This window comes from Ornithorhynchus anatinus, chromosome 7, assembly GCF_004115215.2.
Source record: "Ornithorhynchus anatinus isolate Pmale09 chromosome 7, mOrnAna1.pri.v4, whole genome shotgun sequence".
Lineage (NCBI taxonomy): Eukaryota > Metazoa > Chordata > Mammalia > Monotremata > Ornithorhynchidae > Ornithorhynchus > Ornithorhynchus anatinus.
In genome coordinates, this window is record NC_041734.1 from 2186892 (window position 1) to 2212429 (window position 25538).

At 49.2% G+C, this 25538-nt stretch overlaps 1 protein-coding gene across 1 annotated transcript in view; it reads left to right on the forward strand.

The window, feature by feature from the left end:
* The window catches only part of TRPA1 (transient receptor potential cation channel subfamily A member 1), a 38948-nt gene extending 35470 nt beyond the window's left edge, over positions 1-3478 (forward strand). The window contains exons 24-26 of the mRNA XM_029068417.2: positions 559-669; positions 2030-2127; positions 2885-3478. Coding sequence (XP_028924250.1) covers positions 559-669; positions 2030-2127; positions 2885-3083 — 408 coding nt within the window. The 3' untranslated portion in view covers positions 3084-3478. The remainder of the gene's footprint in view (positions 1-558; positions 670-2029; positions 2128-2884) is intronic.
* The last annotated feature ends 22060 nt before the right edge of the window (positions 3479-25538 follow it).

The following is a 25538-nucleotide window of genomic DNA, read 5'->3' on the forward strand; positions in this document are numbered from 1 at the left end:
CCAGAGAGGGCAAGTGATTTGCCCGATATAAGCAGAACTGAGTTTAGAATCCAGGTGGGCATTTCCTATCAAGCGGCCACTGTTCCTACAGAGACTGATTCTGAATGCAGAGTAGAAGCACAGACATCTATTTTTCTAAAGCTTCATTCTTTCATTCAATCGTATTTATTGAGCGCTTACTTTGTGCGAAGCTTAACGGCATTTATTAAGCGCTTACTACGCATCGGGCATCGGGGTAGATAAAAGCTAATCAGATCAGATGCAGTCCCTGTCCCACGTGGGGTTTCTAATCTTAATCCCCATTTTACAGATGAGGTCACTGAGGCCCGGAGAAGTGAAATCACTTGCCCAAGGCCACACGGCAGGCAAGTGGCAGAGCCTGAGAACCCAGGATCTTCTGACTCCCAGGCCCTATCCACTAGACCACCCTGCTTCTCTTAATTGTTGGATAAAGTTCAGTAGCAGTTGTTAAAATGATGTCAGAGTTCCCTAGCCCGATCTTAATGGGTGACTGATTCTGTGTGTGTTCGTCTATGTGTGGTGGGTGTGTGTGTCTAGGTTGAACTCCACACCAATTTAGAGAAGAAGCTGCCATTTTGGTTCCTCAAGAAGGTGGACCAGGTGTCGGTCACGGTGCATCCCAACAGGCCAAGATACTGTGGGATCATGGTAACGTCATCAACAGCTGGGCCTCTCCAGGACCCGGTCCCTGAGTGACTCTCCTCACCCTTAAGACTGCGGGCAGTGCCAGCCTCCTGGGGCAACCCCATGGCCATCTGGCCCAGAGCTCTCACTGGCCCACGCAGTGGCACCAGAATGCTCAGAGGAACTTTGTGTGTCGACCCTCTTCTTGGACTCTCTCCTCTCCTTGACCCAAGCCGAACCATCCGACACCCCTGACTCTCCCCTCTCCATCCCTGTCTCTCCCGCAGTGTCCTAGAACGGACCAGCCAGAACCCCGACTTTCCCCCAGTGATCCAACGAGCCCATCCGACAACTCTCATTCTTCCCCAGTGACCCAGCTTGGACCACCCAACCCCCCACCCCCGACTCTCCCCTCTCCATCCCTGAGTCTCCCCCAGTGACCCCACAGGTATCACCCAACACCCCTCACTTTTCCACTGGACCCGTTTCAGCCACTGAGAACCGCAACGTTTGATGACCGCAGCCAGGAGATGTGCCGTCAGAGACGGCAAAAAGGAAATCTCTTGTTTTTCCCGCGGCGCCATTATTTTCCAAAGAGCTTTTGCACCCTGCGCCTCAATTTTTCCTCACAACGTAAGGGAGGAAAATGTCAGTAACCACTGGATCCTCTCCTCTGCTTTAGCCTCCCTTCTCAGAGCGGGTCCGTGTGTTCCCGCAAATGGCATTTAGGGCCCGGTTTCAAACCAGTCCTGCCCGGGTTTCAGACAAGTCTGATCCCAAAGCACCGCTCCTTAGGGTAGTCAGGGCTGGCTTAGGCGCCCTCCTAAATCCGGCTCCCGAAGAACCCATTCACTTGTAAGCTTCCTGAGAGTAGACCCCATGTTTTCCGCTTTTATTGTTCGCTCCCAAGATGGGACTCTGCTCTCAGGAAGCGCTCATTACAGCGTCCGGAACGTGCGCCTATTCAGAACTGTTGTCTGGGTGAATGAAAGGCTCACTGAGCCGGGTCCACCCCCTTCACAAGCCAGGGGTGTCAACAATCATAATAACTGTTAAGCGCTTACTATGAGCCAGGCACTGTGCTAAACGCTGGGGTGGATACAAGCAAATCGGGTTGGGCACGTTCCCTGTCCCACGTGGGGCTCCCAGGCTCAATCCCCATTTTCCAGATGAGGGAACTGAGGCTAGGGCCCTGAGCTGGAGCTTGAGGTCCAGTGTGGATCATGCCCCTTCCCGAGGCTGTCCCTGACTAGGAATGGGCAACCCCGAGGGCGTGGGGGCTACCGGGCCCTTGCCACACTGACCCTTGTGGCGGAGGGAGGGGGGTGGGGAGGGACACTGAGGCCCGGTGTGGTCTGACTGGTGACCCCCATTCTTCACGCAGGGCCTGTTCCAGTTCTGCTTCTTCTTTGAGGAGCCAAGACAGGATCCGCCAAGCGCCGATAACGTTCTGGAGACCGAGGTCTTGAAGCAGAAGTACAGGTGGGTTTGTTCTCCCCCGCGCGCCCGGAGCGGGACCGCACATGCTCAGCTCTCTCTATCCGGGCGGGCCGACGGGACCTCCTCGCTGCCGTGGGCTCCTGGTTTGCCGGGGTCCAAACCGGTGGCTTTCTCCCGGCCGTCAATAATAATGATAACGACCCTAACAATAATAGTAATCATTCATTCATTGTCAGTCATATTTATAGGGCACCTACTGTGTGCAAAGTACTGTACTAAGCGGTTGGGAGAAATAATAACGAGAAGAAGAAGAAGAAAAAGAGAAGAGGAAGAAGGAAGAGGAGGCTGAGGAGCAGGAGGAAAAGGAGGAATAGGAACAGGAGGAAAAGGAGAAGGAGAAAGGGGAGGTGAAGGAAGAGGAGGAGGAGGATTCTTCTCCTCTAGACTGTGAGCTCGTTGTAGGCAGAAATTGTAACTGTTTATTGCTGTACTGTACTTTCCCAAGTGCTCAGAGCAGTGCTCTGCCCAAAATAAGTGCTTAATAAATACGACTGAATGGATGAATGAGGAGGTGCAAGAGGAGGAGAAGGAGAAATATGATACGTACGCCCAGCGGCACTCTCGTGCCCAAGGCAGGGTCCTGAACCCACCAGCCACTCAGCACAGTGCTTCGTGCTCAGGAGGCGCTCAGTAGTCTGACTATATGAAGCGCTCAGTACAGCATCTTGGATCCATTGGGCGTTCAGTAAGAGGCTGCTGCTGCTGCTAATGAGGATGACTCCCCGTCCCCATCTCTCAGGCTGAAGGACCTGTCAACCCTCCTGGAGAAGCAACACGAGCTCATCAGACTCATCATCCAGAAGATGGAGATCGTCTCCGAGACGGAGGAGGAGGACACGGGAGTCTCCTTCCAGGATCGGTTCCGGCGGCAGCAGTTGGAGCGGAGGAACAGCCGGTGGACGTCCGTCCTCCAAGCCGTGAAGTCCAAGGGGATGTAGCGCCGGACCCCCGAGCTTCCTCTAGCCCCGGGGGGCGGGGGCAGTCCGGCCTGGAACCCCGGGCCTATCCCTCTCCATGTCAGACGGCCCCACGGCCCCGTCGTCGAGTAGTTCCTCCCCGGTCGGTCAGAGTGGCACTTTTCCATCCGCGTGGGTGGACGGGTAATCGGCCGGCGGGCCGCCTCCGGGTGGAAAAATCCGGAGATAAGGAGGAATCGTGAGCCAGGTTCACCTGGAGCTGAAATGTCAGCGATTCATTTCCGCCTATCTCCCCCAGTGCAGAATGTATCAGAGGCCCATCTGTAATCTCTATCTGAGGCCCACCTGTAATCGCCGGAGCGAGGCCGGCCTAGGGCTGGTTAGGCCCGACTCCAGATAAAGATTTGCCTCACCGACTCCGTCTCCTCGTCTGATTGAACGGGCTCCCTTAGTCTGATTGAACCAGGTCGCCTTCCTTAGGGGAGCTCGGTACTGACGTCTAGCGTGGCTTAGTGGAAAGAGCCCGGGCTTTGGAGTCAGAGGTCATGGGTTCGAATCCAGGCTCTGCCACTTGTCCGCTGTGGGACCGTGGGCAAGTCACTTACCTGCTCTGCGCCTCAGTTCCCTCATCTGTAAAATGGGGATTAACTGTGAGGCTCACGTGGGACAACCTGATGACCCCGTATCTACCCCGGTGCTTAGAACAGTGCTGTGCACATAGTAAGCGCTTAACAAATACCAACATTATTAAATGGTAAGCTCCCCTGCTTAAAGAGCTTAACTTAAAGAGCCCGGGCCTGGGAGTCAGAAGGTCATGGGTTCTAACCCCGGCTCCGCCACTTGTCCGCTGTGTGACTTTGGGCAAGTCACTTCACTTCTCTGGGCCTCAGTTCCCTCATCTGTAAAATGCGGATGAAGACTGTGAGCCCTACGTGGGACAACCTGATGACCTTGTATCCTCCCCAGCGCTTAGAACAATGAGCCCGTGGTTGGGCAGGGATGGTCTCTATCTGTTAGCGAATTGTACATTCCACGCGCTTAGTACAGTGCTCTGCACATAGTAAGCGCTCAATAAATACGACTGAATGAATGCTTCGCACATAGTAAGCGCTTAACAAACATTATTATTATTAATATTATTATTATTATCTGGCCAGAAGCTGCAGGGCAAAAGGAAAGTTCATCAGATGCCCACAAGGTGGCGGTTGCAGATTACGCTTCTACCATAACAAGGGCTCCAAATTATCTCCAAATATTAGCCCGTTACTTGATACGAAAAGCTTCATTTCTCCTAATAATAGAAATGATAATTATAATAATTGTAGCATGTGTTAAACCCTTGCTATGGGACAATACTAAGTAGCAGCGTGGCCTAGTGGATGGAGCCCGGGCGTCGCAAGAATTTGGGTTCTAATCCCGTCTCCACCACCTGATAGTAATAATAATAATTACGGTGTTTGTTAAGCGCTTATTATGTGTCAGGCATTTTACTAAGCGCTGGGGTGGATACAAGCATGTCGGGTTGGATACGGTCCCTGTTGCACAAAGGGCTCACAGTCTCGATCCTCATTTTAAAAATGAAGAAACCGAGGTCCAAAGAAATGAAATGACTTGCCCAAGGTCACCCAGCAGACGAATGGGGGAGTCAGGATGAGAACCCAGGTCCTTCTCAGATAAGCAGCGTGGCCCAGTGGAAAGAGACCGGGCTTGGGAGTCAGAGGTCATGGGTTCGAATCCCCGCTCTGCCACTTGGCAGCCGTGTGACTGTGGGCAAGGCACTTCACTTCTCTGTGCCTCAGTTCCCTCATCTGTAAAATGGGGATTAACTGTGAGCCTCACGTGGGACAACCTGATTCCCCTGTATCTACCCCAGCGCTTAGAACAGTGCTCTGCACATAGTAAGCGATTAACAAATACCAACATTATTATTATGTTTATATCCCCGCGCTGCACACAGTAAATGCTCAATAAATACAATTGAATGAATGAATGAACTGCATTCCGGGACCTCCGTGCAAATCTTCTCCACCTGCCGTTCGATGTCTAGACTGTCCACTCATGGGCAAGGGATGTGTCTGCTAATTCTGTTGTATCGGACTCTCCCTAGAGGTTTGCTCTGCACATAGTAATTGATCGACACTAAGCTCCAGCTAAACTGTGACACGAAAACCCACTGTCTGGCAGAACCGAAGTAGAGCAGAAGCGGAGGGGCCCAGCGGTGAGGAAAGTAGGGCGTTAGGTGACCTGGGTTCGAATCCCATATCCGTCACTTGCCTGCTGGAAGAGGTTTTGCGGGGGCAGTGGGCAAATCACTTTGCTGCTCTGCATCTCAGTTTCCTCATCTGTAAAATGGGGATTGGAGACCTGTTCTCCCATCCCCTTAGACTGCAAGACCTGGTTATCACCTATCTATCCCAGTATTTAGCGCAGTGGTTGGCTCATAGTAAGCAATTAACACAGGCCATTATTAATCATTATTATTATTATTATTATTACCTGAGTGTACAGGGAAGCAATAAAGGCTTGGGGAGAACAGGCTTTCCAGTGACCGTCAAGCAGCTTGGCCTGTTGGATAGAGCACGGTCATGGGAATCAGAAGGACCTGAGTTCTAATCTTTGCTCTTTCACATGTCTGCTGTGTGACCTTGGGCAAGTCACTTCAGTTCTCTGAGCCTCAGTTCCCTCATCTGGAAAATGGGGATTAAGAGTGTGAGCCCCATGTGGGACAAGGACCGTGTCCAACACGATTAGCTTGTATCTATTCCAGGGCTTAGAACAGTGCTTGGCACTGGAGAATCTAAAGAGGAGAGTGGGAGGGGGAGAGTCTCCTGCAGCTTAAAACCCTGGAATACTCACAAGCCATCCATCTTCTTGGCTACTGTATTAACCTCTCAGACTTTCCAGCGAGTTTGCTCTTTATCTGATTTAGAAGGGGCCAGGCAGGCGTACAATAAGGCTAGACCGAATATGAAATTTCACCTAGATTGGGTTTCATTTTTTTTTTTTCTGGTGAGTACATGTGTGCTTATGTGTGTGTGCGCGCGCGAGTCTACAAATGGAGTATCAGATGTGGCAGATAACCATCTCCAAATTTCACAGAGCATGGTATAAATTTCGGGCCACTATAAACGGACTTGCGTTCACACTCTCAAAAAGGATGAGGACTCCGTTCCCGTGGTAACTGCTAGACTTCAAAACGGGGAGAAAGTGGCACCGGGAGCTCACTGGAAGGACTGAAGCCGAACTGAACCAGTGACAACCCAACTGCCGTCCTTCCATTCATTCATTTATTCATCCAATCTTATTTATTGAGCGCTTACTAAGTATATTCTCTGCCCACGACTAGATTATAGTCTGAGAGTGGCGGGGGAGACAGACATCGATATAAATAAATGACAGATAAGCACCATGGAGCTGGGAGTGGGGAAGAAGAAAGGGAGAAAGGGTGATGCAGAAGGGAGTGGGAGGTGAGGAAAAGTGGGGCTTAGTCTGGGAAGGCTTCTTGGAGGAGATTTATGGTGGCACGTCTAGTGGATAGAATATGGAAGCCCAGGCCTGGGAGCCAGAAGGACCTGGGTTCTAATTCTGGCTCCACCGCTTGCCAGCTGGGTGACCTTGGGTCAGTCACTTCACTTCTCTGGGCCTCACTGCCCTCATCTGTAAAGTGGGGATAAAGACTGTGAGCCCCACATGAGACAGGGACCATGTCCGCCCCGATTTGCTGGTACTCACTCCAGCGCGCAGTACTGTGACTGGCACATAGTAAGTACTTAACAGATACTGAAATTATCATCAGTAGTAGGACTCAGAAGAAGCTGGGTTCTAATCCCAATTTGGGCCACAGTAAGGAAGCTGGAGCTAAAGGAGAGGAGCGTGCAGGCCAGGTTGGAGTAGGAAATCAGCAAAGTGAGATAGGATGGGACAAGCTGATTGAGTGCTTTAAAGCCGATGGTGAGGAGTTTCTGTTTGATGTAGGGGTAGAGGGGCAGCCATTGGAAGTTTTTGCAAACTGGGGAGACCTGGACTGAACATTTCTGTAGAAAAATGATCCGGGCAGCAGATTGGGAAAAAAAAAATAACGGTATTTGTTAAGTGCTTACTTTGTACACTGTATTAAGTGCGGGGATAGATACAAGTTATCAGTTTGTCCCACGTGAGGTTCACAGTCTTAATCCCCACTTTACAGATGAGGGAACTGAGGCCCAGAGAAGTGAAGTGACTCGTCCAAAGTCACACAGCTGCCAAGTGGCGAAGCTGGGATTAGAACCCATGCCCTCTGACTCCCAAGCCCGGGCTTTTTCCATTAAGCCACGCTGCTTCCAGTTCCAGTACAGACTGGATTGGGGAGAGGCAGGAGGCCGGGAGGTCAGCGAGGAGGATGATGCTGTAATAGTCAAGGCTACTGCATCTGCTAATGGCAAAAATATGGGGAAAATATGTCTAAATGTCTAGAGAAAGGGAAAGGCACATAGTAAGCGTTGAACACAAATCGCAATTACCAATACTTGATGCTCGCTAAAAGTTTATAGCCCTTGTCCAATTTCACTTGTACAAACTGTGAATGCTTCCGTTCCAGCTCCTCTCATTTATTCATTCAGTCGTTCCAGGTCCTCTCATTTATTCATTCAATCGTATTTATTGAGCGCTTACTGTGTGATGAATAAGCCCTTGGGCGAATCCAACAATAAACAGACAGGTTCCCTGCCCGCAAGGAGCTTTCAGTTTGGACCTACGGACTAGTCTCAGTGATAAGCTTGTCAGTGTCACCCGGGTTTCATCAAGACTTCCCTGACAGGCTGGGCCCCCCAAACCGCTCAAGTCCCCCCGACTAATGCATTCTTGCTGTGCCGGACTCCAGTGCTCCAGCGGACGGGGCAGCCCCCTTCTGTTTATTCCACCCTCGCTCGCCGTGGGCCGGGAGTTTGTCTGTTTGTTGCTATATTGTCCTCTCCAAGCGCTTAATATAGAGTTCTGCACACTGTAAGCGCTCAATAAATTTGATCGAATGAATGAACCACCCCCCAAAATGAAGCGGTTAAAAAGAAAACAGCTTAGGCTGTCTTTTTATAATTGATAATGTCATCAGGACTTTCTGAGTGAAATACTGCCCTGAAATCCACCTTTCCCTCTCCCTCTCTTCTCTCCCCGCCTCCCCTTCCCCAGTATATATTATTCTTGTAGTTTTCAGAGACAGCTGCGCGATTCAATGAACTGATGTGAGAATCAAGGCTGGGCTGGGAGCCCTACTGAAAGTCACGTCGGTGACCTCATGAAAACAGTCAAAAATGCTTACAGCTTGCCTGTAAAACAAATCTATTCCTTGCTAACTCCAAGCGCCCACGTAATTCGGTACACATTTGAACCCCAAACGACAGTTTCATAAGAGGATGAAAACTTCCCATGAAAAGGACACATTTAGTCTTCCCGGGCAACTATAAACTTTAATTGATATTTTACAGTATGTGCCGGCCCGCTCTCTAGGGAGTATAGGATATCATTTTTGCACCTGCATTTTAACTCCAGCGTCATAGGATTTCAACCATTAAACATTTCTCATTAGAGCCCTTCATATAGAATTAGCCTAATCGGATTTTAGCAGAAGTTTTCTACGTTGAGTTTTTCACACCGTATTAATGCGGGCTATTGTACACCACGGGGCTGGATTTGACCACCGGGACCGGGGTCTCAAGCTCCGGCAGAAGACGGGGTGGCCCACTGCCACTTCTGGGCAACTCCTAACAGGCGGTCAGCCCTTCTTTATTTCATTTTATTATAATGCTATTCGTTAAGGGCTTACTCTGAGCCCGGCCCTGAACTAAGTGCTGGGGTAGATCAGGTTGATCGCTTTCCACGTCCCACATGGGGCTTGCAGTCTTCATCGGGGGAACTGAGGCCCGGAGAAGTGAAATGACTTGCCCAAGGTCCTACGGCAGACAGGTGGCAGAGCCGGGATTAGAATCCAGGTCCTTCTGACTTCCCAGATCCGGGCTTTAGCCAACAGTCACGCTGCTTCTTTTGTGCTCACTTCTCAGACAAACGTGATCCTAAAACGTTGCGGCCGACATCCCGCAAATGGCTCTGGAAACCCTCTGGAGTGTAAGCTCGCAGTGGGCAGGGAATGTGTCCGTTTATTAATAATAATAATTGTGGTATTTGTAAAGCTCTTACTATGTGCCAGACACTGTACTAAGCGCTGGGGTGGATACTAGCAAATCGGGTTGGACACAGTCCTTGTCCCACGTGAGGCTCACAGTCTCCATGCCCGTTTTACCGATGGGGTCACTGAGGCCTGGGAAAGTGAAGTGACTTCCCCAAGGTCCCATAGCAGACGAGTGGCAGAGCCGGGCTTCGAATCCATGACCTTCCGTGATGCCGGTTTACTTGTTTCGATGTCTGTCTCTCCCCTTCTAGACCGTGAGCCCGTTGTGGGCAGGGATTCTCTCTCTCTTTTGCTGAATTGTACTTTCCAAGTGCTTAGTAATAATAATAATAATAATGTTGGTATTTAAGCGCTTACTATGTGCAGAGCACTGTTCTAAGCGCTGGGGTAGACACAGGGTAATCAGGTTGTCCCACATGAGGCTCACAGTTAATCTCCATTTTAAAGATGAGGTAACTGAGACACAGAGAAGTTAAGTGACTTGCCTACAGTCACACAGCTGCCAAGTGGCAGAGCGGGGATTCAAACCCATGACCTCTGACTCCCAAGCCCGGGCTCTTTCCACTGAGCCACGTGCTCTGCACCCAGTAAGCGCTCAATAAATACAATTGAATGAATAAATGAATGAACGACACCCAGGCCCGGGCTCTATCCACTACGCCATGCTGCTTAGTGTCATATTGGACTCTCCCAAGCTCTAAAGTACAGTGCTCTGCACATAGTAAGCGCAATATAAATGCAACCGAATGAGTGTTCCTTCAGGAAATAGGAGAGAGGGGTTACAGCCACTGTGATTTGCCTGGTTTCATGCCATCTTCCTCACCGAGGGGGAAAACCTCAGCGTAGGAGGGTGGCTCGGATGCGTCGCCTTCGCCGGGCTCCAACTGAGGCCACGGGCAGAGAATCGGGTCTTTACGGTTGGGGTTTTCTGGCCGTGATCTCGCTGGCAGTCTGGGCAACAGGTGTGGGGTCTGGGGGGCTTCTGATGGGAACGACAACGAATCCGAGGACTTTCCAGAGAATTCCGATTAGACGTGGGGCGTTGCTGACATCAGAAGGAGATTTCACCCAGCATCCTGAGAGGAGATCGACGTTTACAGGGATGAGAAGCAGCGGGTCCCGATGGGAAGAGCCCGGGTTTGGGAATCAGAGGGCTTGGGTTCTAAACCTGGCTCCTCCCCTTGTCCTCTCTGGGACCTTGGATGTGTCACTTCACTTTCCTGGGCTCCTATTTCCTCATCTGTAAAATGGAATTCAACTCCTGTTCTCCCTCCTACTGAAGATTGTGATCCTGGTGAGGGGCCGGGACTGCGTCTGACAGATTATTTTGAAACTACCCCGGTACTTAGTACGGTGCTTGGTATATAGTAAGCTTAACAAATAACGGTTATTGTAGTTATATAAAGAAGCAGTGTGGCCAAGTGGATGGATAGAGCAAGTGGCCTGGGAGTCAGAAGGACCTGGGTTCTAATTCTGGCTCCGCCACCTGTCAGCTGTGTGACTTTGGGCAAGTCACTTAACTTCTCGGTGCCTCAGTTACCTCCTCTGTAAAATGGAGATTAAGACTGTGAGCCTCACGTAAGACCACCTGATTACCCTGTATCTCCTCCAGCGCTTAGAACAGTGCTCCACACATAGTAAGCGTTTAACAAATACCAACATTATTATTATTAAAATGGGGATTGAGACTGTGAGCCCCATGTAGGGGAGAGGGATTGTGTCCAACCTAAGTAGGTTGTATCTCTCCCAGCATTTAGAACAGCGCTTGACACTTAGTACAGTACTCAAAGCGATTAGTACAGGGCTTCTCTGAGAATAAGTGCTCAATAAATACGAACGATACGGAGTAAATGCTTAAGAAATACCATCATTATTATTATTGTTTCAGAGCCTGTCCCTTGCAGAAGATTTTCAGCTCGAAGATTTGTCAGCTAATATAGATCAAGTAGTAGAAGCATTTATCTACTGCACATTGGGTGCAGTGTACTGGACTGAGCTTTTGGAAAGTTTAAAACTAAGGAATGACACTTTCCCTCCCCACAAGGAGCTTAAACTGTTGGGAGCGAGGAAGCGGGAAGGGGAATAAATGGAATTATCCAAAGAAATAATCGAGTAAACACCTGGAAATACACATATTACCCAAATGGTGAAGTTCCTAAGTGGTAGACTGTAAGCTCACTGTGGGCGGGGAACGAGTCGGCCAATCCTGTCGTATTGTACTCTCCCATACGCTTAGTGCAGTGCGCTGCACACAGTAAATGATCAATCAGTACAACTGATTGATTGAGATGGCTGACGGATGATTTAGGGGGCTGGGAGAAGGTGGGATTTGGGGAGGGCTTTGATTGTGGGGAGGGCTGGGGTCTGTCGGATCTGGGAAAGAGGTTTAGCACCTCTGTGAGAGACACCTTCTCATTGCCCCCCAAAATTCACTCAGAGGGGGCCTTTTTCTCCTCACAAGCCCTTTTTTTGTTCTCCTGGACCACAGTACTAGTAGGTGAATCTAGCTGTAGCTTGGGCTTTCAAGAGCAGAAGCTTCTCATGGGCTGAGATCAATGCATAAGTGGTATTTATTGAGCGCTTACTGTAATAATGTTGGTATTTGTTAAGCGCTTACTATGTGCAGAGCACTGTTCTATGCGCTGGGGTAGATACAGGGTAATTAGGTTGTCCCACGAGACGCTCACAGTCTTCATCCCCATTTTACAGATGAGGGAACTGAGGCCCAGAGAAGTGAAGTGACTCGCCCACAGTCACCCAGCTGACAAGTGGCAGAGCCGGGATTCGAACCCATGACCTCTGACTCCCAAGCCCGTGCTCTTTCCACTGAGCCACGCTGCTTCCCTACTGTGTGCAGAGCACTGTACTAAGCACTCGGGAGAGGACAATAGAGCCAGTCTTTGTCCCGTGCTTTGGTTGTCCTGTCCCAAGCGCTCAGTATACACCCTGGCGTCACTCAGTGAGCACCATTACCTCACCAATAAGTACATGCCGGGCTTTGAGGGAGAAACGTTCTCTACAAAGCCTAGGATGAATCAGCCCAACACCCTCAGTCAGACCTCAGCTCTAATAATAGTAATAATAACAATAATAATGGCATTTGTTCATTCATTCAGTTGTATTTATTGAGTGCTTACTGCACTAAGCGTTGGGGAGAGTACAATCCAACATTAATGGGACATATTCCCTGCCCACAACAAGCTTTCAGTCCAGAGGGGGAGACGGACACTAATATAAATAAGATCTTATCCAATGCAGGCTAGTACCGGAAAAACGCTGAAAAATTCGGTGATGCTTTCTCACCGGACTTAACGACCAAGACTGGGACTCGCTCTCAATTTCCCATAATCCTAGGTTTTCGACGGCCAACCGCGACCACCATACTTATCCCAGCTCCGGGCTTACGTCAGCGGGGGCCGACGCCATCCCCTTTCCCATATTTCAACTGTTAATTTTTCTCGATTATGTGTGAAACGCGTTTAGCTGTGGCCTAATCAATCGGTTCTGTCCATTTACCCAGTTTCCATCTGCAAGGGGAACCGCTTTTATGACTAAGACACTGTAAATTCCCTAAGCTGTGAAATCATTTTAGCCCAAATGAGTCTTCTGTGTCCTTTGTGCGTGGAGATGGCTTAAAACGAGGCCCACATGTTTCAACGGTAACTGTACTCCCAGCGAGAAGGGCAAATCCCTGCGTGGTAGCTGAAATCAATCATTTGGGCGTCGTTGAAGAAACTTTGCAAGGGAGATAGTCTGAACAGATCGGGCAGGACCTTTCCGTTATCTCAACGGGAAAGCGGTGTTGCCTTGGCTTTTAATCATCCTCTGTGCTTGAGGAAGACACCCCAGATGGTGAAATTCTCCCACAGGCTCCCGTGGACTGAAAAGACCCCACACCCTATCTTCCTCCGACTTTCCCTCCACCGTGACAGAACCACCATCCTTCCTGTCTCGCGAGCCCGTAACCTCGGCTTTATCTTTCAATCGATCCATCCACCGTATTTAATAATAATGATGGCATGGGTTAAGGGCTTACTATATGTCAAGCACTGTTGTAAATGCTGATTTATTGAGCTCTTATTATGAGCAGAGCACTGTCCAAACACTCGAAAGAAGATGACACAACAGAATTAGCAGGCACGTTCCCTGCCCATAACGAGCTGACAGTCTAGAAGGGGAGATGGACAATCGTGTGAATAAATAATTTAATAATAATAATAATAATGTTGGTATTTGTTAAGCGCTTACTATGTGCCGAGCACTGTTCTAAGCGCTGGGGTAGACATAGGGGAATCAGGTTGTCCCACGTGGGGCTCACAGTCTTAATCCCCATTTTACAGATGAGGGAACTGAGGCACAGAGAAGTTAAGTGACTCGCCCACAGTCACACAGCCGACAAGTGGCAGAGCTGGGATTCGAACTCATGAGCCCTGACTCCAAAGCCCATGCTCTTTCCACTGAGCCACGCTGCTTCTCCTTTATAATTTATAAATCCTTGACTCCTCTCTCTCATTCAACCCACGTATTCGATCACTAAATCCTGTCGGTTCAACCTTCACGACCGCTAAAATCCGCCGTTTCCCCTCCATCCAAACCGCTACCGGGTCCCACCTTGATTACTGTATCAGTCTCCTCGCTGACCTCCCTGCCTCCTGCCTCTCCCCACCCCGGTCCGTACTTCACTCTGCTGCCCGGATCATTTTTCTACAAAAACGTTCAGTCTGTGTTTCCTCACTCCTCAAGAACCTCCAGGGGTTGCCCATCCACCTCCACTTCCAACAGAAACTTCCTCACCATTAACTTTAAATCCCTCAATCCCACGACACCCTCCTACCTCACCTTGCCGCTCTCCTACTTCAACCTGGCCCGCACGCTTGGCTCCTCTAATGCCAACCTACTCACTTTCCCTTCATCTCATCTCTCTCGCCGCCGACCCCTCGCCCACATCCTGACTCCGTCCCGGAACGCCCTCTTTCCTCGTATCCGACAGACAATGACCCTCCTTCACCTTCAAAGCTTTCCACAACACCCTAACTCCTTATCCTTCAATCACCATCCCCAAGCCCGTGGCACTTACGTCCGTATCTCATTTATATTACTGTCCATCTCCCCCTTTAGACTGTAAGATCATGGTGGGAAGGGAAGGTGTCTTGTCCTCTTCCCAAGAGCCTGTACAGTGCCCTGCTCACAGTAAGCGCCCAATAAATGCGACTGATTGATGGATTAAGGACACCCGCCAGACCATTCGAGACCGTGCTCACACACGGCCCGTGTCCTGACGTGTGTCAGGTTTGCTGTGGCTCTACCCTCCCTGTCTCACGATTTCGACGAAGCTCCTGCTCAGGCAGAGCAGCTCCTTGGATTCATTCAATCGTATTTCTTGCAGTGTGCAAGAGGGAGAGCGGGTAATGAATCCCCACTGTACAGTTGAGGAAACTGAGTCGCAGAGCAGTTAAGAGACTTGCTCAACATCACCCAACATCCAACAGATTAAAATCCGGGTCCTTTGATTCCCACACCGGGGCCTTTTCCACTAGGAAGTTTTAAGCCTTTAATCACATACCACCACGGCCGCTAATAGTAAGTGCCCAGCCTTTTAGGCAAGTAGTTCCTTGCTCTTCCAGGTAAATCTGAAAACCAGATGCTACCAGTTTCAGTCTCATTGTGAAGGGAGGGGTCAGCTGTCCCATGACTCCTGTATTTTCAAAACAAATCTATTAATCAGTGGCGTTTATTGAGCGCTTACTACATGCAGAGCACTGTACCGAGCATTTGGGAATGTATGATACAGTAGAATCTGGTAGATGTGAGCCCTGACCATTAAAGCACTTAACTCCAATCAGATGCAGCAAAGAGAAGAGAAGCAGCATGGCCTAGTGAATAAAGCAGGGGTCTGGAAGTCAGAAGGACCTGGGTTCTAATCCTGACTTCGCCACTTGTCTGTGTGACCTTGGCCAAGTCACTTCACTTCTCTGTGCCTCATTTCCCTCATCTGTAAAACGGAGATTAAGACTGTGAACGCTATGTGGGAAAAGGACTGTGTCTAACCCCATTGTCTTGTATCTCCCTCAGTGCTTAGAACAGTGCCTGGCACATAGTAAGTGCTTAACAAATACCAGTAAAAAAAAAAAAATCAGTGACAGCAACATAAAGGGGAGGAATAGTAGAATAAATATAATGTGCAAGACAAGGTGACAAATGGACAAATACGAAAAATTTGGTAATGTGGGAGGGATGAATGTGTGGATGAATTAATTGAAATCAAATAAACAGAAAATGCAAGAGAGGGCAAGAAGGACTCCTGGGATGGCATGAAGCAGAAGACGGAAGATTACTACAGGAGTGCTTCCTGGAGGGGGTGGCTTTCTAGAAGGATTTGGAATACAGACCTGAGAGACAGGAGACCTGGGTTCTAATCTCAGCCCCGCTTCTTCACTGTTCTATGCCCTAGGGCAAGTCACTTAGTTTCTCTGTGCCTCTCTTTTCTCCTCTGTGAAATGGGAGCCCCATGCGGGACTGTGGATAATCGGCTCATCTTGTACCATCCTACATTTAGTACAGCGTGGCTCAATGGAAAGGGCACAGACTTAGGAGTCAGAGGTCATGGGTTCTAATCCCGGCTCTGTCACCTGTCATCTGTGTGACTTTGGACAAGTCACTTAACTTCTCGGGGCCTCGGTTACCTCATCTGTAAAATGGGGATTAAGACTGCGAGCCTCATGTTGGACAACCTGATTATCCTCTATCTCCCCCAGCGCTTGACACATAATAAGAGTTTAACAAAGACCAACATTATTATTATTATTACAGTGCTTGGCACATAGTAAGCATTATAAAAATACCACAATTACTAGTCTTATTATTAAATCCAGACACATAGAATGGAAAGCGATCATATGAGAAGTAACATGGTGTAGTGGATAGAGCACGGGTCTGGGAGCCAGAAGGACCTGGGTTCTAATCCCGGCTCTGCCACTGTCTGTTGTGTCATCTTGGGCAAGTCACTTCATTTCTCTGGGCCTTAATTCCCTCAACTGTAAAATGGAGATGAAGACTGTGAACCCCATGTGGGACAGGGACCGTGTCCAACCTGAGAACCTTGTATCTACCACAGTACTTAGAACAGGGCTTCGCATATAGCGCTTAACAAATATCATCATTATTATTATCATCGTTCTGAGGTTGTCGCTGAGGCAGCTGAATTAAATAAATCCACACCGAGTTAGGTGACGGCTGAGGTGTATGAGGAATAAGGTTGGGATAGGACCCCAATTCCAGGAAAAGGGCTAGGCTACCCAGTCTTGGAGCCAACGGGAATACTTAGAGAAGCAGCGTGGCTCAGGGGAAAGAGCACAGACTTTGGAGTCAGAGATCATGGGTTCATATCCCGGCTCTGCCATTTGTCAGCTGTGTGACTTTGGGCAAGTCACTTAATTTATCTGTGCCTCAGTTACCTCATCTGTAAAACGGGGATTAAGACTGTGAGCCCCACGTGGGACAACCTGATTCCCTTGTCTCTACCCCAGTGCTTAGAACTGTGCTCTGCACATAGTAAGCGCTTAACAAATACCAACATTATTATTAATACTTCCCTCCCCAAATGGACCATTCTGCGCAAACCCGGTAAGCCAGAGTGGAAACACCTAGAAGTAGCGTGGCCTAGTGGGTAGAGCCCAGGCCTGGGAGTCAGAAGGACCTGGATTCTCCTCCTGGCTCCACTGCTTCTCTGCTGTGTGACCTTGGGCAAGTCGTTTCACTTTTCTGGGCTTCATTTCCCTCAGAAGAAAAATGGGAATGAAGACTGTGAGCCCCATGTTGGACATGGACGAATTAGCGTATAACTACCACAGCGCTTAGGACAGTGCTTGGCACATAGTAAGTGCTTAACAAATACCATAAAAAAAATAAACAAAGGCACCTCCTTCCAACTTCATAAAGATCCACTTGTCCTGGACCCTGAAATACTTTCCCAAGTGCTAATCACGCAGTAATAAAAATGACGATGACATCTGTTAAGCTCTATGTGCAAAGCACTGTTCTAAGTGCTGGGGGGCTACAAGGTGATCAGGTTGTCCCACATGGGGCTCACAATCTTAATCCCCATTTTACAGATGAGGTAACTGAGGCGCAGAGAAGCGAAGTGACTTGCCCAAAGTCACACAGTTGACAAGTGGTGGAGCTGGGATTAGAACCCATGACCTTTGACTCCCAAGCACAGGCTCTTATGCATTCAATAAGTATGACTGACTGAATGAATATGCCCCGGTTGGTCTCATCCTGATGGTGTCCGCTCGGGCAGAGGGTGGGGAGAACACCCACCCTTTTCCCCCACGGGCACCTCGGAACTTCTTCACCCCTTTTGGGCCTGCCCTGGGGACCTCTATGACCTCTCAGGAGGCTGCCCTACCCTCTGACGTACCCACTCCTGGGAATATTTTTTTTTTTTAATTTTCCCAGGGTCTACAAACATCTGTCTGGGATCAGCAGAGGCATCAGAGGATTGCAGTGCTCCCAGGCCCGAAGCCCGGCACTTAACCTCCCTCTCCCCACCCCCCCAGCCAAACAGCACCAGTAATGGCCCACATTTGCCGGGATCAAATATCTCCAACCCATCAGACTGGGTTGGGCTGCCCTACTTTAATCCCCATCAGAAAGAGCGACGGGATCCTGGAGCGGGGGGGTGGGCAGAAAGGGTCTCCAAACGGTCAGGGCGGGGATCGATTTCACGCCACTGGTGGTGTAATGTCCTGGAAAGATTCAGTTCAGGGTGACTGGAAAGGGTAAAGTATTGACTCCGGCTTTCAAACACGAAGCGATGGTGATTCAAACAATTAGCACGTGTATGCTTTGTTTCGTCGACGGACACAGGCTTCCTCCTTCCCAAAGCTCCAGTGTCTCTGCCCGTTCCTCTCTGCATCAACTAGAAACTCCAGATCCTTTGGTTTAAGGACCGGCACTCGCCTCCCCCTTTAATCCTCTCTCTTCTCCCACTCCACCCCAGCTCGCACTCCTCGCTCCTCTTAAGCTAACCTACTGACGCTGCCTCAGTGTCGTCTCTTCCGCTGCTGACTTCTTGTATTTTAAAATGGTATTCGTTCGGCGCTCACTACGTTCCAGACCCCGTATTAAGGGCTGGGGTAGATACGAGCAATCCTCTAGACCGTAAGCTCGCTACGGGCAGGGAATGTGTCTATTGATTGTTTTATTGTATTCTCTCAGTGTTAGTTCGAGTCCCCCCATCTGCTGGCTGGGTTCCCCTTGTGGCATGGCTCAGTGGATAGAGCACAAACCAAGGAGTCGGAAGGCCATGAGTTCTAAAATCCATCGCTTGTCTGTTGTGTGACCTTGGGAAAGTCACTTTACTTCCCTTGGCCTCAGTTCCCTCATCTGGAAAATGGAAATTGAGCCTGTGAGCGCCATGGAGGAATAGGGACTGTGTCCAACCTGATTTGCTTGAATTCCCGCCCCCCCCCCCCCAACCCAGTGCTTAGTACAGTGCCTGGTACGTAGTAAGCCTTTAACAAATACCATCAGACATGGGACAGGGACTGTGTCCAACCTGATTTGCTCATATCCACCCCAGTGCGTAGTACAGTGCCTGGCATATAGTAAGCACTTAAATACCACCATAATGTATTCCCCGAATCGCAGTTTCCTCATCCAAAACAAACAGATTATAATATCTGCCTTCCCTACTTATCTCACAGGGTTGTGCTGAGGGTGAAACCACATTATAAAACCAAGGTATTACCATGTTTTTCCCTGAGGAGAAGAATTCTGGATAATAATGATGGTATTTGTTAAGCGCTTACTATGTTCTAAGCACTGTTCTTAAGCTCTGGGGGAGATACAGGGTCGTCAGGTTGTCCTACGTGGGGCTCACAGTCTTAATCTCCATTTTTACAGAGGAGGTAACTGAGGCACAGAGAAGCTAGGTGACTTGCCCACAGTCACACAGCTGACAAGTGGCAGAGCTGGAATTAGAACCCACAACCTCTGACTCCCAAGGTTTTGCTCTTTCCATCAAGCCAAGTTGGATGCCACTGACCCACTGGGTTCACGGTGAGCAAGTGAAGGCAGGGTAGTCCATCGGAGAAGGAAGAGCAAGGGTGGGGGGCTTTCAAGCTGGAACCCCTCACTCTAAACCCGGAACCTCTCGGGAATTGGGATTCTAAGTTAAGACGGAAAAGACCGAGCGGGTTGCTGCCTGTTTATGAAAACCATGTGCCAAGTTCTTTTTTTTTTTTTTAACGACCCTTTTTCCAGAGGCCCAGATTTTCAGAACTATTTATGAACTTAGCTTGAAGAGCCTTTCATCATCCCTATGTTACCAAACTGTTATTTTCTTCTTATTTAGAAAAAAATATAGCTTCATCTATCCCAGACATAACAGAGAGCTGTTCCTTGTCTAAAGTGCCAGAAAAAAGTGAATCCAAATATAAGACTGACTGAGCTGCCAATACCGGATTGTCCTCAAGAACTGTCAGGCCATGCAACCTGTCACCAGGAGGAAGCTTGGGGAAACCACCCTAGACACCCACCCTCGCAGCTAGAGATGGGCCATCCAACATCTGGCTCTTTCCCCATTTTTCATCCCTGACTCTCCCTCTAGCGACCCAGAGTGGATCATCTTCAATGTCCCTCACTCTCCTCAATGTTCCTCACTCTCCGCCCCAGCGACCGAGCGGGGATCCTCCAACCTCCCTCATCGACTCTCCCACTGATGCAAGAACCATATAACACTCCTAAGTCTCCTCTCTCCATCCCTCATTTTACCCCCCATCTCCACCTGGACCATCCAACACCCCTGACCCTCCCCTCTCCAATCCTGACTCTCCCCCACTGACCCAGCCCAGACCATTGAATAGCCCCGACTCTCCCCTCTCCAACCCTGACTCTCCCCCACTGACCCAGCCCGGACCACCGAATACCCCCTGACTCTCCCCTCTCCAACCCTGACTCTTCCCCAGTGACCCAGCACAGACCATCCAACACTCTCGATTCTCCCTTTTCCATCCCTGACTCTCCCCTACTGATCCAGCCTGGACCATCCAACACTCCAGACTCTCAGTTACTCAGTTGTATTTATTGATCACTCACTGTGGGCAGAGCACTGTACTTAGTGCTTGTGAGAGTATCAGTATGACAATGAACAGACACATTCCCTGGCCACAGTGAGCTTGCAGTCTGGAGGGGGAGACAGACGTTAATAGAAATAAACAACAGATCCTCCCCTCTCCATCCCTGAGCCTCCCTCAGTGACCCAGCCAAGACCATCCAACACACCTGACTCTCCCCTTTCCATCCCTGTCTCTCCGTCAATGACCCGGCACAGACCATCCAACATCCCAGACTCTCCCCTCTCCATCCCTGACTCTTCCCCAGTGACCCAATAAGGACAATCCAACCCCCCCAACACTCCCCGAATGACCCAGCACTGACCACCCACCTACACATCTATTCAAACCTCTCTTGAACCTTCTGATGTTTCTGTGAAGCCAGCCATCCCCCAAGGTACTGCATCAAAGGGGTATCCACCAAACACTGCAGTGTGGCCTAATAGAACACGGGCCTGGGAGTCAGAAGGACCTGGGTTCTAATCCTAGCTTGGCTACTTGTCTGCTGTGTGACCTTGAGCGAATCATTTCACTTCTCTGAGCCTCAGTTACCTCATTTGAAAAATGAGGATTAAGACTGAGCCCCTTGTGGGACAGGGACTTTGTCCAACCTGATTTGCTGGTATCCACCTTGACCCTAGGTACAGTTCCTGGCACACAGTAAGCGCTTAACAAATACCACAATTATTATCAATTCAGAAACAAAGAGGATGGAGAAGAGGCAAAGAGGAAGGAAGGAACCCAGCTAGAGAAGAAGAAAAACCAATTGCCTGAAACAGAAGCAGAGAATGAGAGCTATAAAAATAAATTAGACTTCACCAAGAGAAAAGGAATTTTAAACCTGCTGTTTTCCATGGCCTATTTAAGAGTCCAGTTTGAGAGCGAGTTAGGGAATTGCCAAACGGTGTTACAGGCCTCAAGGAAGCCAAATGGCCTAGGTGAAAGAGCACCGGGTTGGGAGACAGAGGACCTGGGTTCTAAACTCAACTCTGCCACTTGACTGCAGAGGGAGCTTCACTTCTCTTCACTTCTCTGTGCCTCAGTTTCCTCTGGCAAAATGGGGGCTCAATACCTGTTCTCCCTCACCCTTAGACACTAAGCCCCTTGTGGGACAGGGCTGCGTCTGACCTAACAATCTTGTAAGCATTTAACAAATATCATAATTTTTAATGCCTCTTAAATTGTAAACTCCTTGAAGCCAAGGGCCACGTCTTTTAGTCCCACTCTATGTTTCCAAGACCTTACCACAGTTGCCTGCTTTTAGCAGGTCCTTAATTAAGTTGTAGTATTTATTGAGCACATATCTTGTGTCAAGCAATGAATCAACAAATCATTGGTATTTACCGAGTGGTTACTATGTGCAGAGCACTGTACTATGCGTGCTTGGGAGAGTACACTATAACAGAGTTAGCCATGTTCTCTGCCCACGATGAGCTTACAGTCTAGAAGGGAAGACAGACATTGATAGAAATAAATTCTGGATATGGAGATAAGTTCTGTGATGCTGAGGTGGGGCGGGGGAGGGGGGGAGGCGGCTAAGATAGCACTGGATTAAGCACTTGGGAGAATGGTAGAGGGGTTTTTGTCGGTTTTTTTAAATGTTTTTTGTAAAGCTCTGTGTGTCAGGCACTTTACGATGCACCGGGGTAGATACGAGCAAATCAGGTTGGACATTGTCCCTGTCTTCATCCCCATTTCACAGATGAGGTAACTGAGTAGTGCCACAGCAGACAAGAGGTGGAGTTGGGAATTAGAACCCAGGTCCTCTGACTCTCAGGCCTGTGCTTTTTGAACTAGGCCACTCTACTTCTCAGTTTGAAAACCAAATTTGAGATTGGTTTGGAACTGAGTTTGAAAACTAAATGATAAATGCAGCCCCTGACCCATTTTATGACCAAGGACCACAGTTTCAGAGTTCGAGTGGCGAAGCGGATTTGGGATGGCGGACACCTCCCTCGCCACCCCCCAAAAAATAATCATGCCCCCTGGGAATTTGGACTCTGATCATTAGAAGCCAATAATAATAATAGTGGTATTTATCAAACCCTTACTATGGGGCAGGCCCTGTACTAAGCACTGGGGTTGATACAAGCACATTGGATTGGACACAGTCCCTGTCCCACAAAGGGTTTACAGTCTCAATCTTCATTTTATAGATGAGAGAACTGAGGTCCAGAGAAGAGAAGTGACTGGCCCAAGAACACACAGCAGGCACGTGGCGGAGCCGGGAAGGAAACCCAGGTCCTTCTGACTCCCAGGCCTGGGCTCTGGGCAGTAGCCTCTCTGTCGGTCAGTTGGAGGACAGTGGGGCCCGGGTTAATGCAGCCCTTTCACAGGGCTCAATTTCTGGGGGGCGGGGAGTTGTGGGGGGGACCGGAGATGGAGTTTGCAGATAAAATCGCTCTGAGGAGGCAGCCTGGGAGGACCACCCCTAATCTTGCATTAGCTGGAAACAGGAGAAAGGCCTATTTCAGCACTAATGAGTCCTCAGAGACCTTCCTCCTTAACGAGAAGGCTTTTTGCCCCCCACCCCCCCGAATCTAAATTTCTAATATTTTGTTTGATGAGCAAATTGTTTAGCAATTACTATTTGTCCACTAAATTCAAACAGAACCTCTGTTTCCTCCCAGCAAGGTCGTTTTGGTCTCTGGCTACCACAAACACGTACAATGACTCAAAACAAGAAAAACTCAGACGGCACGTCAAGAGGTCACCGGCAAGATGAAACTGTGCCTCTTACCCTGTGTTGGCTGAGTGTTTATGAGGTAGAGGAGTGCTTTGGGAACACTTACCTCAAAATAGCTTATTAAGCTTGGACTGGGGATATTTCCCACTAATTGCAGTTTTTGGAGAGGTTTTAATCTCCCCTGCCTCTTTTAACACACCATTCCAATTGCTCCGAGCGGATGTGAGAAACGTCGGCTAGGTTTAAGTCCCCGAGGTGGGCTCGTTTGGACAGCACTTGGCTTGATGGGTTTGTTTTTGGAGCGGATGGGATTCCAAGTGGCTGGTTGAGTCTGCTTACCACAGTCGGCCTCATTTGGGGAATTCGTTCCCACAGGATATATCAGTAGGTTCGAGGGGTGGGGAAGAGAGTCAGGTTCGGTTGGGGGTTGAGGGGGTGAGGAAGGGGCTTCGAATGGTCCATACTGGGTTACTGGAGGGAAAATTAAGGGTGGAGAAAGGAGAGTTGAGGGTATTGGAAGGTCTGTGCTGGGTCACAGAGAATCTGGGGGGGAGAGGGGAGAGTCAGGTGTGTTAGATGGTCTAGGAGGTTCACTAGAGGAGAGTCAGGAATGGAGAGGGGAGAGTTGGGGTGTTTGAAGGTCTGTGAAGGGAGAGTCAGGCATGGAGAGGGTTAAGGATGTTGGGTGGTCTGTGCTGGAAAGAGTCACGGACGAAGTCGGAATCAGAAGGATCTGGGTCCTAATTCCATCTCTGCCGCATGTGACCTTGAGCAAGTCACTTCACTTCTCTGTGCCTCAGTTTCATCATCTGTAAAATGAGGATTAAGAGTGTGAGTCCAGTATGGGGACAGGAATTGTGTCCCACCTGATAAACTGGTATCTACCTCCGCTCCTAGAACAGTGCTTGGCACATAGTAAGCATTTAAAAACTATCATTATTATTATTATGAAGAGGGGAGAGTCAGGGGTGTTGGATGGTCTATGAAGTGAGAGGCAGGCATAGAAAGGATTAAGGGCTTTGCGTAGTCCATTCTGGGTCACCAAAGGGAGAGTTCTGGCTAGACCCAGGGGGCCTGGGCTGAACAAACTGTGATGTTTGACCCATTTAGGGCAGTTTGTAAGGTCTCCTATTATGACAGGATGTTTTGCTACTTAATCCAGGAGACTATTTTTCCAAAATCATTATTGCCACAAACCCAGGTAAGTACATTTTCCCATTTGCCTCTGACCTTTCATCCAGAGGGTTCAAAAATGTAACACGTATGTAATTCCCAAGCCAGGGGCTAACGTTCACTGTTAGCGTGTGTTTCTTCCCTTTGGGCTAATTACCCACGCAGCTTCCCTGCCCTATGCAGACCTTCTCCCATGGGGTAGGCAGAAGGCTCTAGAAAGCAGTGATTCCACAACATAATTTAAAAACGTCAAAAGGCCAAGCTCAGATCGTTGGCAGGATGTTTTTGGGCCCTTGAGGCTGTGTGGATATTTGTCCCTTCTAGACTGTGAGCTCATTTTTTAAATGTTCTTTGTTAAGCACTTACTATGGAATAATAATAATAACTGTGGTTTTTAAGCACTCACTATGTGCCAGGCACTGTCCAAAGTGCTGGGGTGGATACGGGCAAATGGGGTTGGACACAGTCCCTATCCCAGGTGAAGCTCACAGTCGAAATCCCCATTTTACAGAGTAGGTAACTGAGGCCCAGAGAAGTGAAGTGACTTGCTCGAGGTCACACAGCAGACAAGTGGCAGAGCCGGGATTAGAACGCACGTCCTTCTAACTCCCAGACCTGTGCTCTATCCACTAGGCCATGCTGCTTCTCTTACATCCTGTGACTCTTGTTAAAGTGCTTACTATGTGCCGAGCACTGTACTAAGCACTAGGGTAGATACAAGGGTGTAGATGCCAGCGTAAATTAACGCAAGTTAAGACATACACTTGATAGCCACTGCTAGAGATAACCACTATTAATAACCACCACTACTAAAGAAGCAGTGTGGCTTAGTGGAAAGAGCCTGGGATTAGGAGTCAGAGGACAAGGGTTTTAAACCCAGCTCTGCCACTTGTCTGCTGTGTGACCTCGGGCAAGCCGCTTCACTTCTCTGTGCCTCAGTTACCTCGTCGGTAAAAATGGGGATTAAGACTGTGAGCGCCACGTGGGACAACCTGATTACCTTGTATCTACCCCAGGGCTTAGAAGAGTGCTTGGCACATAGTAAACACTTGACAAATACCATTATCATTACTAGATGGCCACAACCTTCATCAGTGTAGCCAGTTTTCCCCATCATGGAGAAGCCCCGCGCATGAGAAAAGCAGCATGGACTAGTGGATAGAGCCTGGGCCTGGAAGTCAGAACGAACTCGGTTCTAATTCCGGCTCCACCACTTATCTGCTGTGTGACCTTGGATAAGTTACTTCACTTCTCTGGGCCTCAGTTCCCTCATCTGGAAAATGGGGATTAGGAGTATGAGTCCCATTTGGGACAGGGGCTGTGCCCGACCTGATTAGCTT